This window comes from Mercenaria mercenaria, chromosome 13 (assembly GCF_021730395.1).
Source record: "Mercenaria mercenaria strain notata chromosome 13, MADL_Memer_1, whole genome shotgun sequence".
Taxonomy (NCBI): Eukaryota; Metazoa; Mollusca; class Bivalvia; order Venerida; family Veneridae; genus Mercenaria; species Mercenaria mercenaria.
In genome coordinates, this window is record NC_069373.1 from 24,044,756 (window position 1) to 24,066,837 (window position 22,082).

Sequence of the window (22,082 nt, forward strand, 5' to 3'; positions counted from 1 at the left end):
TTAGTACACTTTAACAGACGTGCGAACAAACATCTCATAATTATGGGCACTTCAAATGAGAAAATCGTGGCTAATTAGCGTGTTTGTTTAGCAACGTACAAGCTTCTGTATTGATCAGTAATAATTTGCTGGAAATAAAGAAATAACAAACGATCTGTTTTAATTGCAATTTATTTGAGCATCCTTGAAAGATAATGTTTTTAATGATCAAACACCTACAACCCGGAACCGCGAAATTTTGTATTTTGCCTAATTATTAAACTGACACATTATCCGGTGCTCTGGATATGTATGATGCTTATTAATTAAAATTACAAATACAAAAAATTTAAACTCGCAAATAAAATCAACTTTACCATATATCATCAGAGGTTCTGTTCCGTATGTGTTTTTAGACCTGCCCAATAAAACGCTTTTCAAGAGGAGGTTAAAAAAGCACTGCCCAAAATGTAAACACATGACAGTTGACAAAATTGTCGGATTTTCGCCGATATTTTCGGGTTTTCAAGCTGGAAAAAAATGTTTGAAGCTCTACCTTGGTATATATTACGCATCCATTTGAGAAAATGAAAAAAATCGTAAAAATACTGCGTCATATATTCGAGTTTTTACGGTACTTGTTTTAGGTAAAGTTTGTTGAAGTTGCATTAATAACAGTATAGCTTGACCCCTGAAAAGCTGATCTTGACATGATATAATTGTAGTTACCAGTAGTATGTTGAGAAAAAGAAACAGCTTTAGTGTAATGAGAGTTATACATGTTATAGTTCTTACATAGTATGTTATTCTTTGAAGGCAATGAAAATGCCCCCTTTGGCTAAAAGGACGTAAAAATTCCCCTGCCTGAGGGCTGCGGACCCCTTCCCCCAAAGTAGAGTGAGGGCCCTGTATTTTAAGACACAAGTGTTGTAACTTGAGGTAATATTTTAAGACACAAGTGTTGTAACTTGAGGTAATATTTTAAGACACAAGTGATGTAACTGGAGGTTATATTTTAAGACATTTAGTGTTTTAACTGGAGGTAATATGTTAAGAACTTGAGGTAATATTTTAAGACACAAGTGTTGTAACTTGAGGTCATATTTTAAGACACAAGTGATGTAACTGGAGGTCATATTTTAAGACATAAGTGTTTTAACTGGAGGTCATATTTTAAGACACAAGTGTTGTAATTTGAGGTAATATTTTAAGACACAAGGGTTTAACTGGACATAATATTTCAAGACACAAGTGTTTTTACTGGAGGTCATATTTTAAGACACAATAGTTGTAATTGGACGTAATATTTCAAGACACAAGTCTTGTAACTGGATGTTATATTTTAAGACACAAGTCTTGGAACTGGCAAGAGTTGTAACTGGGGGTAATATTTTAAGACACAAGTCTTGTAACTGGAGGTTATATTTTAAGACACAGAGTGCTTTAACTGGAGGTAATATTTAAGACACAAGTGTTGTAACTGTAGGTAATATTTTAAAGGACAAGGAAAGCCTGAAAATAAGTTAATTTCATATGAAAGCCATTCTCAAGCCTTTCATAGCGCTGAAAGAATTTTTAAAATCAGACCACTATTGAAAAAGACATGGCAGTTTGAAATTTAAGAAAATTGCAGATCATGGAGGCAGCCATTTTGTGTGTTTATGATGTCATTTACACACTGCTGAATTCTTTATTTAGCAAATAACATTTTAAATAGATTAATTAAATATGATTCTTGAGTGTAATATGTAAATCATGGTAATTTCTTTCATCATAGCTGGAAAAAATAGAGAAATTATTTTACAGAAATAAGTAAATACAGTTAAAATATGTGTCTAGAAATTTAGTAAATCTGCCATTTTGATCAAATATTTAAATGCTCATAACTTTCTCATTTTTAAGTCAATTTTGAAAATTCTTTCACTTCTGTAAATGATTAAAGAAATGCCAGCAGATGGAATTAACATCAAAACAACATTGCCTTTCCCTTAAAGACACAAGTGTTTTACTGGAGGTTATATTTTAAGACACAAGTGTTTTAACTAGAGGTTATATTTAAAGACACAAGTGTTGTCTTGTAACTGGATGTTATATTTTAAGACACAAGTCTTGTAACTGGATGTTATATTTTAAGACACAAGTCTTGTAACTGGATGTAATATTTAAAGACATTTCTGTATCTGTCATTATTCAGCAGCAGGATGTTGGGAGGGGAGAGGGGGAGGGGGGAACCGTTGGATGCATTATGTTTATATTGCTGCACAATTCGAGTAGTTGGATTCAGTAACATGTTTACAGACATATGACTAATGATTTCAACTGCCTGGGAATGAATTACCTACTGCTAGGCTTCCTAAGTTATATGTTTACTATCATTTTTTCAAGACACTAAAGATGAAACAGTTTTCTAATAGCTTTTTTTCTGCAGTTTGTAAGGTCAGGTAGGCTTTGTTCAGTTGGGAAGATTTTGTTAATCGGAAAATGTTGAATTTGGTAAAAAGTGGATAGATGTGATGAGATGTGATGACTTTAAAGCTATCCTGCTCTATCCAGATGTGTTAATACTGGAAATAATTGTTGATCATTGTACAGAGAAATGATTTATGAAGGTATGTTACTATCTACTTTACAGTTAGAGGATGGAGAAAGAAGCTGATTGATTTTATTGTACTTGACTTATAGTCAAGGCTGCAGTATTATAAGAAAAATCTGTACCAGTACCATCAGTGTAAATCCGTGACACTAGTTACCAGGTACCTCCCCTGATGGTCTGTCATAAGCATTGGCATAATCAAGGTACTTCAGCTGTTAAACCCAAACAAAGAAATAAATATTCAGCTGTTAGCAATACAACAATTTAATGGTCAAGAGAAAAATATTTCCAAAAAGCAAATTTTCTCTTGTGCATTGATTTATGCAACACATGATAATATCAGGCCATCTGCATTTCTCAGTACACTCACTGCCCTATATCATCTATTTATTTTCCACTATTATCACTTATTTCATTTCTGTAGGCACATTTCATTCACTTAAAGTCGGGTATGATCATCAGGACCAGTAACATCTTGTGAGGTGTGATCACCATGACTGGTAATATATAGTGAGGTGTGATCACCAGTTCTGGTAACATAAAGTCAGATGTGATCACTGGTTTTTGTTACATAATTATAGCGATGTGTGATCAACAGTTCTGGTAACATATATGATGTGGCATGTCATGGATTCTGATTGGTGAATATATTTTTAGTATAAATGCCTATGGTTAGTAAATCACACCTATTATTTCAGGGGTTAGCAGGTCAAAGGTAGATTGAAAACAATTTTCACAGCTAAAGAACACATTGGCCTACAGTTAATAGGATTATTGCATGTAGTCAGTACATAACCCCTATTGTTTTTGGGTCAGTAAGTCAGAATCAAGGCCACAGTGATATCAGACTTAAAATGCTTCCACCTCCAGTGACTATAGAACTCCTTGGTTACAAGGAAAAATAAAAATTATTCTTATTTTTGGGTCAGTTAGTCAAAGATCAAGGTCACAATGAGACTGAAAATGGTTTCCACAGTTATTAAACTTCATTATGTAATTACCTGTAACCAGTAGACGAAATTTATTGCTTTTATGAGTTGGTAGAGATCTAAATTGTTAGACACCTGATAAAAAGATATCAATCTGGCAGATAATGCATTACTCCTGCAGAAATATTCCATGAATTATGTCCGGTTTATACTTCATCAATGTTTCAATACACTTAAATATCTGTTGTTACTAAGACCTAAAGTATTGTCTAATATTGTAAAAAAATAAGGTCTATAGGTCAAATCATAGAAATTCTAGTGGTGAGAAATACAATGTCATTAGGGAATAATGGGAACTAGAATTATGTCCCCCCCCCCCCCCCCCCCCCCCCAACACACACACACACACATATTGGGGGAAACATATTGTTTTTACCCCATCCGTCCGTCCGTCACACTTCATTTCCGATCAATACCTGAAGAACCAATTGACCTAGAACCTTCAAACCTCATAGGATGGCAGGGCTTATGGAGTAGACGTCCCCTATTGTTTTGGGGGTCACTCCATCCAAGGTCAAGGTCACAGGGGCCTGAACATGGAAGACCATTTCCGATCAAGAACTTGAGAACAACTTGACCCACAGTCCTTTTTTTTAGCTCACCTGTCACATAGTGACAAGGTGAGCTTTTGTGATCACCATTCGTCCGTCGTCAGTCCGTGCGTGCGTGCGTCAACAATTTCTTGTCTGCAAGATAGTGGTTTCATTTATGATTTTATTTTAACCAAACTTGCACACAACTTGTATCACCATAAGATCTCGGTTCCTTTCTTGAACTGGCCAGAACCCATTATGGGTTCCAGAGTTATGGCCCCTTAAAGAGCCAGAATTAGCTATTTTGACCTTGTCTGCACAATAGCAGCTTTATTTATGATTTGATTTTTACCAAACTGGCACACAACTTGTATCACCATAAGATCTTGGTTCCTTTCTTGAACTGGCCAGATCCCATTATGGGTTCCAGAGTTATGGCCCCCTAAAAGGCCAGAATTAGCTATTTTGACCTTGTCTGCACAAAAGCAGCTTCATTTATGATTTTATTTTAACCAAACTTGCACACAACTTGTATCACCATAAGATCTTGGTTCCTTTCTTGAACTGGCCAGATCCCATTATGTGTTCCAGAGTTATGGCCCCTGAAAGGGCCGAAATCAGCTATTTTGACCTTGTCTGCACAATAGCAGCTTTATTTATGGTTTGATTTTTACCAAACTGGCACACAGCTTGTATCACCATAAGATCTCGGTTCCTTTGTTGAACTGGTCAGATCCCATTATGTGTTCCAGAGTTATGGCCCCTGAAAGGGCCAAAATCAGCTATTTTGACCTTGTCTGCACAATAGCAGCTTTATTTATAATTTGATTTTTACCAAACTGGCACACAACTTGTATCACCATAAGATCTCAGTTCCTTTCTTGAACTAGCCAGATCCCATTATGGGTTCCTGAGTTATGGCCCCTGAAAGGGCCAAAATTAGCTATTTTGACCTTGTCTGCACAATAGCAGTTTCATTTATGATTTGATTTTAACCAAACTTGCACACAACTTGTATCACCACTAGATCTTGGTTCCTTTCTTGAACTGGCCAGATTTCATCATGGGTTCCAGAGTTATGGCCCCTTAAAGGTCCAAAATTGGCTATTTTGGCTTTTGCAGCCATATAGAGACTTCATTTATGGTTTTATTTGATACAAACTTCCAAAATATCTTCAACAACAATAAATCTTGGATTCCATGACAAATTAGATCCAATCCTAGGTTCCAGAGTTATTTTATATCTGATTACCTCTCCTGATTGTAGTCAAAATGGATTTATATCAGTAAGTACTTATAGGACTTATTTGAAATTTCATTATTGTCATTAGTTGGACTGAGCCAATCAAAGTAGATAACTATGGACTGATTTTATGTCAAATTACCTCCCTTTATTTCAAATTAAAATGGGTATATTTCCGTAACTAATGAAGATACTGATCTGAAATTTCATTTATGTCAACAGATTTATTTGGCAGATCCTTCTTTTAATCACTTACAATAATTTTCTTTTTAATTACTTCCCTTTTACTTAACTATAAATAGCTTATTTTAGTAACTTTTTTATTATTGGCCATAGGGAAAAATCGAGACCACTTTCCTGTGGTACAACATGGATGGTACCTTCAATTTTTAGGTGTATTTCGACATATTATACCTTGTAAGAATTTTTTTTCCTTTTTGGTTAAATTTCTTTCCTTTGTTGTTCCTGTCCTTTGGACTTTGATATTTTTTCTGAGGACCTTCTTGTCCTCAATTGCAGTGATAACAGGTGAGCGATATAGGGCCATCATGGCCCTCTTGTTATGGTTTTGGGGAAGGGTGGCGGGTCCTTTCAGATGGGGGAAATTTGCGTTGTAAAATACCAAATTGGGGATTTTTTTTTATATACATATAAAAAAAAAACAACACAGATTGAGTAAGATCAAGGCCTCCCCTGGCTGTTTCACACTTTTAGCCATGACTTAAGCCAATTGCAAAATCTTGGGACCATTTCATACCCTAAAGTGCCAGAATTAGAAGCCATTATATTTTTAAAATCTCTATTTCATTTTATACTTTAACCAAGCAATTTGCCCTTGAACCATTTCATCCTTATATCACATTGAATCAAAAATAGTTTTTATACGCCCGTTTGAAAAACGGGACGTATTATGGGAACGCCCCTGGCGGGCGGGCTGGTGGCGTCCACAGACCTTTTCCGGAGCATATCTTCTACATGCATGAAGGGATTTTGATGAAACTTGGCACAGTTGTTCACCATCATGAGACGGAGTGTCATGCGCAAGAACCAGGTCCCTAGGTCTAAGGTCAAGGTCACACTTAGAGGTCAAAGGTCAAATTCAAGAATGACTTTGTCCGGAGCATATCTTCTTCATGCATAGAGGGATTTTGATGAAAGTTGGCACAATTGTTCATCATCATGAGAAGGAGTGTCATGCGCAAGAACCAGGTCCCTAGGTCTAAGGTCAAGGTCACACTTAGAGGTCAAAGGATACAAGAATGAAAACTTTGTCCGCTGCATTTCTTCTTCATGCATAGAGGGATTTTGATATAACTTGGCACAAATGTTCACCACCATGAGGCGGAGTGTCATGCGCAAGAACCAGGTCCCTAGGTCTAAGTTCAAGGTCACACTTAGAGGTCAAAGGATACAAGAATGAAAACCTTGTCCGGAGCATGTCTTCTTCATGCATAGAGGGATTTTGATATAACTTGGCACAAATGTTCACCACCATGAGACGTAGTGTCATGCGCAAGAACCAGGTCCCTAGGTCTAAGGTCAAGGTCACACTTAGAGGCCAAAGGTCAGATACAAGAATGACTTTGTCCGAAGCATTTCTTCTTCATGCATGGAGGGATTTTGATGTAACTTGACACAATTATACACCATCATGAGACGAAGTGTCATGCGCAGTTCCCTTCTTTCGAATTACTTCCCTTTGTTGTTACTATAAATAGCTTATATTGTAACTTTTTCATTACTAGTCATAGGGAAAAATCGAGACCACTTTTCTGTAGTACAATATGCATGCTACATCCAGTTTTGAGGTGTATTTTGACCAGTCTCTACCTGGGAAAGATTTTTGTGAGGACTTACAATTTTTTTTTTTTTTTTTTTTTAAGATTAACTTCCCTTAGTTGTTACTATAAATAGCTTATATTGTAACTTTTTTATAATTGACCGTAGGGAAAAACCAAGACCACTTTTCTGTGGTACAACATAGATGTTACTTTCCAATTTTAGGTGTATTTTAAGGTATCTCTACCTGGTAAGGAGTTTTTTTGTGGACTTAGAAAAACAAAACACTTAGTTATTACTAAACAACCACAAAGTTAAAATTCCATTTGCAAATACAGGTGCTAGAGTAAAGAAATTTGCTGTGACGGGCGTATATTGTGACATTCTTGCACTCTTGTTAATCTTGTCATTAAAATGTTTAAATCATTTTTCAAGAACAATTTCAAAGCTGAAGTAATTGCTCAATGTATGAAATTATTCCTTTAATAGTTTGCAATTTTCGAATTATCTCCCTTTAATGGGCATTTTTCACTACTTGATGTTTATAAAGTATTAATATTTAGTTCTTTATTTTTGACCTTTGTATTTCAAACTTTATATAAGGTCATTTATCAAAAATAGAGTTGTCCTTTTTTATTTTATGACTTTTAAAAAGCTTTTTAAATGCTTTTAATTGCATTATATATAAATCTCAATTTACAATGTAGTCCATACATATTACTGTATAGCGGAAATACCACCTAAAGGTATGATTAGCACTTTGTTTTGAAGCACTTGGGAGGTCCTTTAAAAAATTCATCCCGATGTATCAATGCTTTACATTGGGCACGTGAAAGAACCAATCGAACTACTTTAGTTCATTTTTATCTGAAACTTTCTTCACTGAAATTTAATGAATGCGAGTGAAATGTTGGGCGGACTGAAATGTTTACGCGTAGACTGAAATGAACGTGACCGCGACTGAAATCATTTCATGATCGTGCAAATTATTTGTGAGCTGTCGACTTAACAATATTTCCAGATTTTTTCGTTCATTACTTACGCGAATCGGCTTGTTATTAGATAAATATATCAGCAAATCGGATTGTTGTAGATAAATATATCCACGAATCAGAAATTCTGGAAAGGCTTTTCTTTGGAAAGGGAAATTCCCGATGACCGACGCTAACGGTAATATCTGAGATGTTCCGATTGCGGCGTTTCTAGAAGCGGTGTTTAGAACACACATACATTCAGACATTAATCTATCGGCGGTGGAAATTTTCGCTGATAAAAACGACTTGCAATTGGGAAATTTCTTAGTGCAGTTGGGGATAAAAGTATATTATTTTGCCTGGGGAATGGGGCCGAATTTCGGCCCCAAAATCGGCGTAAAAAGGGCTGACCCAGAATGTTGAAACTTAATAGGATGATTGATCATGCAGAGTAGATGACCCCTGTTGATTTTGGGGTCACTCTGTTAAAGGTGAAGGTCACAGGGGCTAAACATGGAAAACCATTTCCGATCAATAGCTTGAGAACCAGTCAGTAACTTGAGAACCACTTGACCCAGATTGTTGAAACTTCATAGGATGATTGATCATGCAGAGTTGATGACCCCTATCGATTTTGGGATCACTCTATTAAAGATCAAGGTCACTTAATAAATTGAATGCTTTAATAAGCAGAAATTGTAAGTATTGAATAGGTATGATGAAAAAAAAGAAATTTAATCAAGAATTTTAAATGTTTACTTTCATTTTCCATATTTGTCACCCGTTTTTGCGACCGTGATTTTCGGACATTTTCATCATTTCTAACAAGATTTTTTTTCTAGTACAATCTAAATAAAAAGCCATTTAAAAGTCTGCATTTTAGAAAAATATGATCACTGTTGCAAAAGCAGCCCTTATTTTGAAGCATTTTTAGCTCACCTGTCACAAAGTGACAAGGTGAGCTTTTGTGATTCGTGCGGTGTCCGTCGTCCGTCGTCCGTGCGTCCGTGCGTCCGTAAACTTTTTGCTTGTGACCACTCTAGAGGTCACATTTTTCATGGGATCTTTATGAAAGTTGGTCAGAATATTCATCTTGATGATATCTAGGTCAAGTTCGAAACTGGGTCACGTGCCGTCAAAAACTAGGTCAGTAGGTCTAAAAATAGAAAAACCTTGTGACCTCTCTGGAGGCCATATATTTCACAAGATCTTCATGAAAGTTGGTCTGAATGTTCATCTTGATGATATCTAGGTCAAGTTCGAAACTGGGTCAAGTGCCATCAAAAACAAGGTCAGTAGGTCTAAAAATAGAAAAACCTTGTGACCTCTCTAGAGGCCATATATTTCACAAGATCTTCATGAAAATTGGTCAGAACGTTCACCTTGATGATATCTAGGTCAAGTTCGAAACTGGGTCACATGCCTTCAAAAACTAGGTCAGTAGGTTAAATAATAGAAAAACCTTGTGACCTCTCTAGAGGCCACATTTTTCATGGGATCTGTATGAAAGTTGGTCTGGATGTTCATCTTGATGATATCTAGGTCAAATTCGAAACTGGGTCACGTGCGGTCAAAAACTAGGTCAGTAGGTCTAAAAATAGAAAAACCTTGTGACCTCTCTAGAGGCCATATATTTCATGAGATCTTCATGAAAATTAGTCAGAATGTTCACCTTGATGATATCTAGGTCAAGTTCGAAAGTGGGTCACATGCCATCAAAAACTAGGTCAGTAGGTCAAATAATAGAAACACCTTGTGACCTCTCTAGAGGCCATATTTTTCATGTGATCTGTATGAAAGTTGGTCTGAATGTTCATCTTGATGATATCTAGGTCAATTTCGAAAGTGGGTCACGTGCCATCAAAAACTAGGTCAGTAGGTCAAATAATAGAAAAACCTTGTGACCTCTCTAAAGGCCATATTTTTCATGGAATCTGTATGAAAGTTGGTCTGAATGTTCATCTTGATGATATCTAGGTCAAGTTCAAAACAGGGTCATGTACGGTCAAAAGCTAGGTCAGTAGGTCTAAAAATAGAAAAAACCTTGTTACCTCTCTAGAGGCCATACTTGTGAATGGATCTCCATAAAAATTAGTCAGAATGTTCACCTTGATGATATCTAGGTCAGGTTTGAAACTGGGTCATGTGCCTTAAAAACTAGGTCAGTAGGTCAAATAATAAAAAAACCTTGTGACCTCTCTAGAGGCCATACTTTTCATGGGATCTGTATGAAAGTTGGTCTGAATGTTCATCTTGATATTACATAGGTCAAGTTTGAAACTGGGTCAACTGCAGTCAAAAACTAGGTCAGTAGGTCTAAAATTATTAAAATCTTTTGACCTCTCTAGAGGCCATATTTTTCAATGGATTTTCATGAAAATTGATCTGAATGTTCACCTTGATGATATGTAGGTCAGTTTCAAAATGGTGTCACGTGTGGTCAAAAACTAGGCCAGTAGGTATAAAAATAGAAAAACCTTGTGACCTCTCTAGAGGCCATATTTTTCATGAGATCTTCATGAAAATTAGTGAGAATGTTTACCTTGATGATATCTAGGTAAAATTTTAAACAGGGTCACGTACCTTCGAAAACTAGGTCAATAGGTCAAAAAATAGAAAAACCTTGTGACCTCTCTAGAGACCATATTTTTCAATGGATCTTCTTGAAAATTGGTCAGAATTTTTATCTTGATAATATCTAGGTCAAGTTCAAAACTGGGTCACATGAGCTCAAAAACTAGGTCACTATGTCAAGTAATAGAAAAAACGACGTCATACTCAAAACTGGGTCATGTGGGAAGAGGTGAGCGATTCAGGACCATCATGGTCCTCTTGTTCGATAATAAAATGCAAAGGCACCAAACCCTACCCACTTTTAGACAACTAAAATATAAATTGATTAAAAAAATCTGTAATGATAAATGTACTTGTTTTAGATAAAGTTTGTTGAAGTTGCATCAATAACAGTATAGCTTGACCCCTGAAAAGCTGATTTGTTTGGCAAATGTTGTAACTTCATAGATAATTGGACATGCAGAGTAGATAACCCCTATTGATATTGGGGTCACTCTATTAAAGTTCAAGGTCACAGGGGCCTGAACATGGAAAACCATTTCCAGTCAGTAACTTGAAAACCACTTGACGCGGAATGTTGAAACTTCATAGGATGATTGGACATGCTGAGTAGATGATCCCTCTGTTAAAGGTCAAGGTCTCAGTGGACAGAAAATGGAAATCCATTTCCAGAGTCAGTTACTCTAGAAACATTTGACGTAGAACCTTCAAACTTCATAGGTTGATAGGATTTACAGAGTAGATGACCCATATTGTTCTTGGGGTCACTCCATCAAAGGTCAAGGTCACAGGGGGCTGAACATAGAAAACTCTTTCCGATCAATAACTTGAGAACCACTTGACCCAGAATGTTGAAACTATATAGGATGATTGGACATGCAGAGTAGATTACCCCTACTGATTTTGGTGTTACTTGATCAAAGGTCAAGGTCACAGGGGCCTGAACATGGAAAACTATTTCCAGTTCATAGCATGAGAACCACTAGGCCCAGAATGTTGAAACTTAATGCGATGATTGGACATGCCAAGTAGATGATCCCTATTGCAGCCAACCGTCAGTGTCTCTTTGACTTTCACTCCTGTCCCCTATTGACTTCTTGCCTATACGACTATGCATTGGGAGAGACATGTGCTTTTCTACAACAAAAGCATCTTCTAGTTTTTATTCAGTGTGTTAAAGTCAGATTTTATTTTCAAGCATGATCCCCCCCCCCCCCCCCCCCCAACCACCATAGTAATAATATTCTGCTAAAGTGATTTGTTTCTTTTATATAACTTTATAAGAAAGATAAATTACATAGGTAGGATATTCATGTAATAGATATGATCTGGTATTCATGCAGGATGTTGATAATTTGGACTGATAAGCCTTCGCCTGGAAATTCCTAAGAGGAATTTAGATATGAAAACAAGTTATATTTGTGAAAGAGTCTTACGTAGTACATAATATTATTATTAATTTGTTGTGTTAAAAAAGGAGTTGTTTCAGGTAGTTATATTTGTTTCATATGATAAGTCACAAGCTTCACTTGTTTGTATTCTGTTCAAAGTTACAGGGAAGTAAAATACTTGGTGAAATAAGTAAATACTGGATCACATTGTGAACAGGTGAGTTCATACCAGTTCTGATTTTTTGGTATTTTAAATAGCTTAAAGGCTTTGAATTGTTTATAAAATCTGGGAAGCTCATAATTTCTGCATAATTGATATTGTTGTAGAAGTTGTTCATACACATGATCAAGCAACTTGTTGCCTTTGTTTTGTGTTGACCTCTCTTCAATTTTCCAATTAGTAAAATGAGTTAATGAGATACATGAAAGACTCACTCACTGTGACTATCTTGTTTACAGATAATTTGAGATGCCCCCTTCAAACACAGCTAATGCTCTAGATATATTGAATATGTCAGATTGTGTTGTCTTCCCTGAACATTTTGGATATGTTTCTAAATGGATTTTCAGAGATGTTGAAATACATTGATTGCTTATCTAACTTTTGCATCAAATTTGTGAAGATTTCAGACATTTATGGAGCTGATGAATTAACAGAGTGAAGATGAATGTAAACTCAATTTGGATTTATTTTTGTACCCCCCCCCAACAACAAAGTTGTAAGGGGTGTACTGGTTTCAGGTTGTCCGTCTGTCCGTAGACACAATTTTGTGCGCACCATCTCTCCTCATCCCCTTGACACAATTTAATGAAACTTCACACAAGTGATCAGTAACAACAATTGTTGTGCATGGGGCATGTTAGGTTCTTTCAGGGAAAAAAATTGCAGAGTTACGGGACTTTGTTTTTTGTTACTATACTATATACATAGACACAATCTTGTGCGCACCATCTCTCCTCATCCCCTTGACACAATTTAATGAAACTTCACACAAGTGATCAGTAACAACAGTACTAGTTGTGCATAGGGCATGTTAGGTTCTTTCAGAAAAAGAAATTGCAGAGTTACGGGACTTTGTTTTTTGTTACTATACCGTATACATAGACACAATCTTGTGCGCACCATTTCTCCTCATCCCCTTGACACAATGTAATGAAACTTCACACAAGTGACCAGTAATGACAGTAGTTGTGCATGGGGCATATTAGAATTTTTCAACAACAAAAATTGCAGAGTTATTGGACTTTGTTTCTTGTTAACATACTATGTACATACAATCTGCATATGCAATCTTGTGCGCGCCTAATCTTCCGAACCCTTGCACGCAATTTAATGAAGCTTCACACAAGTGATCAGTACCAACCCTAGTTGTGCATGTTACGTTCTTTTAGATAAATATTCTGCATAGTTATGGGACTTTGTTTGTTGTTACTATACTGTATACATACAGTCTATATACATACAGTCCACATAATTATGCAATCCTGTGTGCGTCAAATTGCAGTGTACTGTGTCAGTGCATTCGGGGATGGGGTGGGGGGGGGGGGGGGGGGGAGGTACATTCATCTTTAGTGATAGCTTTAGTTAAAACAGCTCGAGGGTTCAACGCAATAAGGGCGTATCTACATATGATTATTATATGTAGATACGCCCTTATTGCGTTGAACCCTCGAGCTTGGAAGATGTTTGTTTAAAGACTTACAAAAGTCATAAAGAGATCTTGTTACCCCTCACTACTGCTGCAAATAAATTGTTGACAGTACTGTTGTAGCAAGTGTAAGACACATGTAGACAGTTTGTTGCTTTAAACAAGGTACCTGTCTTTGTAAATATTATGTAGACAGTTAATTTTTCAGGCAAAGTACCTGACTGAGTTAGAAATATGTAGACAGTTAATTGTTCTAACAAGATACCTTTCTGTTTAAGAAACCTGTAGACAGTTGATTGTTCTAGTAAGGTACCTGCCTGTGTTAGAAACACATAGACAGTTTATTGTTCTAACAAGATACCTTTCTGTTTAAGAAACATGTTGACAGTTGATTGTTCGAGCAAGGTACCTGTCCGTGTTAGAAACATACAGACAGTTTATTGTTCTAACAAGATACCTTTATGTTTAAGAAATATGTTGACAGTTGATTGTTCTAGTAAGGCACCTGTCTGTGTTAGAAACATACAGACAGATTATTGTTCTAACAAGATACCTTTCTGTTTAAGAAGCCTGTAGACAGTTGATTGTTCGAGCAAGGTACCTGTCCGTGTTAGAAACATACAGACAGTTTATTGTTCTAACAAGATACCTTTATGTTTAAGAAATATGTTGACAGTTGATTGTTCTAGTAAGGCACCTGTCTGCGTTAAAAATATACAGACAGATTATTGTTCTAACAAGATACCTTTCTGTTTAAGAAACCTGTAGACAGTTGATTGTTCGAGCAAGGTACCTGTGCGTGTATTCGAACATGTAGACAGTTTACTGTTCTAACAAGATACCTTTCTTTTTAAGAAACCTGTAGACAGTTGATTCTAACAAGATACCTTTCTGTTTTAGAAACATTTACACAGTTGATTGTTCTAGCAAGGTAACAGTCTGTATTAGAAACATTTAGACAGTTAATTGTTCTAGCAAGGTACCTGTCCATGTCAAAACACTACAAACCTGTTAGAATAATAATAAAAAAAAAAGAATCAAATATTATGTAACATATATATAACACAAAAGACTGATTGTTATACCAGTAATTATGGTGAATTGATTTATATCATTACATTAACAATAATGTGGATTTTAGGATGAAAATGTGTATCAGCAACTATGTTGTCATAGTATCCTTGCCATCATTTTTATCATAAAAACCAACTCCGACAAAAATATTGAAAACTACTGAGCAGCAAAACCTCCTGTCTCAAGCATCAACTTTATGATTAACATCAATACAAACACCTGTGGTTGTTGTGGTAGTGATGATAGTGCTAGTAATGATGGCAGTGATGATGATGATGATGATTTAAATTATGTTATTCAAAGTTCTGTGACACGTAGCAAAACATAAAGGAGTGCTTATAACAGTAAGTGGATTTTACCAGGCACACACCAAGTTGTCATTGACCTTAGAAATGTCAAAATAATTAAAATTGTAGCTTTTTATTAGTAAAACATTTTTCCAAGGCAAAAGCAAATTTTATTTATTGTGGCCTGGTAGAATTTTCATTGTTTATACTTGACTGACATTAGATCAGAAGACATGGTAATTATACAGGTGATAAAGAAGTACCCAGCATGCTGCAGAGGAATGATGCCAGGACTTGTATTGTGTTTGATGTATGATGTTAACACACTTAGTGTTTTCAATCTTTTTATGAATCTATTGATGTCCAATTTGGCATGATAATATTATGTTGAGAAATTCAAATCTGATATTAAACTAATTTCAAAAATTAGAAAGTATCAAATTCAGTTACTTAAAACACCACAAGGATTTTTTATGATGGTGATGAGGACTTCAATAAATTGCTATGATCACACTTTTATCACCATAAACATAATTAATTTTCATCAACAACAACAACAACAGTATAACTCATTATCATGCCATTCTCATTTTCACTGACAACATTATAATGAAAATGTCTTCTCAGCATCATCTTCATTATCGTCATCACCAGCAGCAACAACAACAAAAATAAAACAACATCATTATAAAAACAGCATAACTAACAGTGACCGTTTTGTTCAACAAAATAACAACATTATCATTACCAGTGCTATCGATAACATCAGCATCAGCATTTTCATCATCAGCAACTGTTGACAAAAGCAATATCAGCATGAACATCTTCATTAAATAATGCATCATTAATTGTCTGTCACCATTGTCATAATCATTATTATTGACATCATTAACATCAGCAGTACTACCTCCAAAAACATCTTTGTTCCACTTCTTGTGTTCTTTGCAACTTTCATCATGCTATCTCATAAAATAAAATATTTGACCTCACTCCAAGGTCACACCAAAATCCACTCCAGTCACCATATACCTGTTTTGTAGTATGTCCTTTCATTAGCATCTGCTAGCCGATTACAAAATATTGAAATTTTAATGAGACATATTACAAAATATTGAAATTGAAATAAATTGGAGTCTGTTGTAGAAGTGTAATTTGGTAATAGAACTCTTTATATGAAGAGTGTTTTCTCCCAATATACTGAGGAATCAAAAGTTCAGAAAGTCTGACAACAGTTGAAAGTGGTAATAAAAATGAGAACTGTCCCTCTTTAAAGACTGTTATATTGCACTTTTGCTAGGTCTTGGAGAGAGAATGTGATCAGAAGTGTAAGTAAATGTAAGTTTCTCTAGAGAATATTGCACCATTTGCTGGAAGAAATTACATGAAATGGCATGAAAATGTGGTAGTACATACATCCTGCTGTGTCTTGCTAAAGGTACTATCAGTTATATCTTACCAAATATTTTATTCCTTCTTTTACTGCTGACTGTCTCTGCTGTTATTATAATAACTTGGTACATCTAAATTAGTACGGAAATTAGACTTTGAGATGCTTGGAAATGTTGCGTAATTGTAAAAAGTTTCCAGTCCCTTTAAATTGCATTGTTCCAAAGAAAAGCTCTTTGGTGGGACTTTATTAGTGGAAATATCTTTAATTAATTATTTGCTAAGTATGTTGTAGATCTTTACACTGTTGGAAACTGGAAGATGTATGTACTATGTTGCAGGTCACAAAGTTTTGGAAAACTTGTTTCAGTTTTGACTGTGGACATAATCTTCCTGTATGGAGTAGAGACAACAATTATTACTTGGAAGAAATGTGAAAATGTTCTAGTAAAACAATTGATTGGAAAGTTTGCTATCTGAAATGTTTGAAGAAAAATGCACTGATGGATTAACAGACACTGGAGTGAAAAGAAACTGTAATAGTCATTTGAAATGTTTAACAGTGACATTTATCTTGAAAAAAAGTACTAAAATTTAGAAAAAAAACTACTTTAGTTCAGAAAATAGATTATTGTAATGACATTAAGTGAACCTCTGATAAAACAGTGATATCACTGGATGAAATGGGAAATTATTGTTGTAAAGGAAAAGACAGCAAAAAGATTAGTGAGCAGTGTACACTCAATCACTTGAAAATGCCCCATCTTATGCATTTGGAAAATTTGATCAGACACTACTTTTGTAATGCATAATATATTTATGAAATATGCATAATGAATAAGGGTATTAAGGGCCAAGCCCAAGAAGCTTATTTCTTTGGATATACAGAGATAGGGTCATCATCATGGAGAAAAATTATCTAATATCTGTTGAAGTCATTATTTTCCGTTTAAAGATAAATTAATTGACTAGTATTTTCAATGATACTTTGCAAAATACCACCTTAGGTTACATTGACTTTGTTTAACCTTTACTTGTGAATACAAGAACTTCTGTATATGGATGATATGAGGCATTTTTAAAGTCCTTAACTATGTGATATATTTTCTGTATGAAATGTGATGTATGCTTAGTTAAATAATAAATCTTGTTCGTGAATAATTCTTTAATTTCATGTTCATCAAATGCTGAGTTCATGAACTGGTTACGTAACATGTATATTTAATGAACTGGACATGAAAATTTGTGAATTATTCAAGGAATAGTGTTTACCCTACTTTATTTTCAGAATTTTCTAGGATTGAACAACATGTACATAAATATCAGTGTACGGTACCCTCTTTCCCCTAGGATTTATTTATGCCATTATCTTATAAATGAAATTCATTCACAACATTTCAAAAAAAAATTCTTAACTTATTTTTACATGAACTTTTCTTACACATTTCACATTGTTCAGCCTGGCAGTTAATAGTTTATGAACAGGAATTATTTCTTTGTGCATGAATTATAACCTTGAATAAAATGTTTCATTTGACAGAAAGACAATAATTGATGATGATAGTGATAACACCAAATTTTAAGTGGTATTTTCAGAAGTTTGTTTATAATTAATGTACTTTAATGGGGAAAACATGTTTTTATTTCATTTTCTACTTGATGCCAGTTTCCTACATCTCCAATAGCTCCCATGTGATGATGTAACGTGATACATATGAGGATGAAAGAAAAATGCTTTATTTTATTGTGCTGTATTCTGATTTAAATGGAAATTTACTGTAATGTGTATACATTTTGGGAAGGTCCCAGATAGGAAAGTTATGATTTTATTTTCTAAATTGTCTCGTTGGTCCATTACGTTTATGTTTCAGGCAGTGTACATGCCATATGCTCCAGAATGAAATACTGGAAATCAGTTACCAATTTTACCTAAAGTTATGAGTAGAAGTAACAGGTTAATACCACAGTCACACATACGGCACAAATAGCTACGCCTAGCTACAGATAGAAACGTAGTAACCTGTATCGATCCGTATCTGAGCCGTACGGATAGGTACGAATTGATACGGATTACTACTTTAAGGTACGTCTCAGGTACGTTTCAATACGGATAGATACGGATTACTACGTTTTTATCCGTGGCTAGCTGTCCGCGCCGTATGTGTGACTGGGGTATTAGAAGAAGCTTTGAGTATTAATGATATGTTTCACTTATTTCTAGAAGTATGTGCAGACAAGCCATGAAGAGTTCAACTTAATCATTAATATTGTTGCAAAGAACCAGCCTCATATAAATATTTTGGCATTGCCTTAATATCAGCATGGCTGTTAGGCCACACTATCATAAATTCTTATTAAGTTCTCAGAAAAATCTGTTTTCTGTTTATTTTCAGAATTGCCATTTGGCTGGGAAAAGGTGGAAGATCCACATTTTGGAGTGTATTATATAGAGTAAGTTTGTATTTCTGCATTTGATAATACTTTTAATATAGATATAAATGTACATGTTGTGTCTTAGAAAGAAGAGCTACATGAGCAATATTTGTTCAAGTTCTGGGTAGAGAGATTGGTAATTCCAATCAGAGCGGCTGCAGTATCAGAAAGAATCACAGTCTGGATTGTGTGGTTGAGTTGGAGTAGTGTGTGGGAAGCAGCTAAAAAATGATAGTGATATGTACAAGGGATACATGAATGGTAATCACTGAGTAATCTCTCTTGGATGGTAAAAATTTAATGAAGAATGAAGAAAAATGTAGCTCATATTGACCCAAATGAAGGTAGGTCTTTCTCTAAATGACCAAAATTATTCAGAAATTGGTGTCACGAAAATATGTGACAAAGAAAATAAGGCAATCAAGGCTAACATTATTTATAAAATGACAATTTGTAACTTATTTTCTATGACCAGAGTTAATTTTTACCAATGATTTCTGCTTTTTTATGGCAGATTTTTATTGGAGTTTGCCAAAATCAATCTACGGCCATGATTTCTTCTTTCATTCTGAAGTTTTTGCTATAAAATAAAATTTAAAATGGCTACTATGACACTACTTTGTGATTCTGCTTGTAAAAAACCCTGTGTAAATCAGGTTTATACATGTGAAAAACATTGCCACAAAATGGATAACTGATGTATATTTTTCATGTAATACCTGGCATTGCCTTTTAATTCAGTCCGTGAAACCTGATTTTCATTTCTTTGACGATAATGGTAAATATATCCCCTGGATTTTAATTTACTTCAGTCAATGATGACATATGTCATCAGGTGTAAAGGCGGAGCTTAATTTTGGTGATGAAATACGTCACGCCTTCTACATCCAAAGCTGTCATTGGTTTATGGCATGTTTTAACTCAAAGATCGAGAGGCACATGGCAGTGTTAGAATACAGTCGGTGTATGACATGTCGCTGTGCAATTAAGGGATGACGGGAATAGTAAGTGATGTCGAATTGAACATTCACCTCTATCCCTTGGTTGATGAAACACTGTGTATTGTGTATTATGAACGGAAACGGCTGCGGTTAATATTGATTTTTAGGCTGGATAATTTTTTTTTGCAAATTTGAACTGGCCCAAATGCCACTTGAATTGTCCATTTTGGCCGGCAGCCGGTTCTTACTGAAAACACTGAGTTCCATCAAAATCTGCATTGTAGAAAAATTTCTAATCGCGAAATTCGGAGAATAGGGGTGCTATTCTACTCACCCTGGTGTTCACGAGTGAAATATACTCAGCGTCACTGAAAAGTTACCACCCTAATGGCCCTGATATTTTAAAAATCGCATTTGGCTGTGTTAAAAGCATAACACGACTACATTTTTGATGCAGCTGAGACGTCACTGGTGTAAAGATATGTCAAATTCGTTTAACTCCATTTGAGGCACGGGTTGCACGTGCAAAATGATTTTTTCATTAATGTTGACATGTACGAAAATCCTGTCGCAAATCATTCATCTCACTTGAAAGTAGTCGACAGACTAAAAGGAATACGTTAAAAAACCAAACTATCCTTGCTAAGAATGCCTAGTTTAAGGCACGATCAACGCCATCAGGCCATTGGCATGGTTGATGCTGAACTTTCATGTCGTGAAATTGCACGTCGTATGTGCTGTTCTCACCTGACAGTGATGATATGAGTTAGGGGACATGATCAGTCAGGGTCTATGAGTAATTGACCGCACACAGGCCATGAAACAGTGACGTCGATACTGTTTAAAAAAGTAAAGAGGCATATATAAAGTGGTAACTTTTCAATGTTGCCCAGTATATATTTCGATCTTACACTGAAACAAACAAATTTTCTATTTATTTTATGTTGTTTTTTTTAAATGGTTTTAACAAAATTATATCCAGTTTGTCCGCATAACCTCACGTGCATTGCATCATGACGTCATTATGTCGTGACGTCAGGATATCTTTGAAGAAAAATTGTAAATAGTTCTATTACGTTTCCTGATTTCTTTTATATTTTACTATGATAGAATGTATATATTTATGATCCTGTTAGTATTTCTATACATCTATATCTTTACTGAAGTATATTTTGCAAGGAATTACCTATTATCTATATAATTCATATTCTTTCGCATTCAAGTGTAGTTCCATACCAGTGAAAAATAAAAATGATATTTTCACTGTTTGAAACAGTGAAAATATCAATTTTATTTCACTGATAAATTTCAGTATTTTCACTGAAGAGCATAAAATAAAATGTAATAACTGTTCAAGGTGTTGACTGTAAAGTTGAAATATAAAAATTGATGTGATTATGTGCTGACTAAATTGTGTGGGAGCATGTTGTGTAATACTGTGTCGCCATGTGGTATACTTTAGTGCCTTTTGTTTGTATACGTTCATGTATTTTAGTGTCATCATGATGTATATTTTCAGTCATGTGAATAGGAAAACCCAGTATGAGCACCCAGGAGCAGCTTTGAAGAAGAGTGCCACTGCAGGTAAGACATAGAATATGTGCTGTTTTATTCACTTTTACATTCAGAGGGGTGGATAGAAGTGTGTAGAAATAAAGAAGTACTTAGATCTCTTTTGCATTTACCCCTCGATTTGCTCAGTGTCTTGAATAATTGTGGAAAATTAACCACTTTACTTACATAAATACCATGTTCCACTGAAAGGAAATTATATATCTTCATAAAATCTTTACTCGCTTAGGGATGTCAGTCACACATAGAAGTGGTTAGGGACAAGCTTTGGTAACGGATTTCTGAGCAAAGTATCACAGATTTCTCGACGATTTCTGTGTTAATTACCAATAGCCAAAATGAAAGTAGGTTTGCATTTCACAGAATTGATATGTCTGTTCAATATTTTACTTGTTTTTGACAATGAAGTGTTACTTTGCTGGGAAAAATGTTATTGAAGAGACTACAGTAACACTTTAAATTGCAGATTACATACATGGAGTAATTGTACCCCCCGAACAACAAAGTTGTAAGGGGGGTATACTGGTTTCAGGTTGTCTGTCTGTCCATCCATCCGTAGACACAATCTTGTGCGCACCAACTCTCCTCATCCCCTTGACTCAATTTAATGAAACTGCACACAAGTGATCGGTACCAACCCTAGTTGTGCATAGTGCATGTTAGGTTCTTTCAGAAAAAAAAATGC

At 35.2% G+C, this 22,082-nt stretch overlaps 1 protein-coding gene across 10 annotated transcripts in view; it reads left to right on the plus strand.

Moving 5' to 3' along the window:
* The window catches only part of LOC123529326 (membrane-associated guanylate kinase, WW and PDZ domain-containing protein 3-like), a 284,542-nt gene that overhangs the window by 126,601 nt on the left and 135,859 nt on the right, over positions 1-22,082 (plus strand). For all 10 annotated transcript variants that reach the window (XM_053521338.1, XM_053521345.1, XM_053521342.1 and 7 more), the window contains 2 exons: positions 18,845-18,902; positions 21,345-21,409. In XM_053521338.1, the coding sequence (XP_053377313.1) occupies positions 18,845-18,902; positions 21,345-21,409 (123 nt within the window). The remainder of the gene's footprint in view (positions 1-18,844; positions 18,903-21,344; positions 21,410-22,082) is intronic.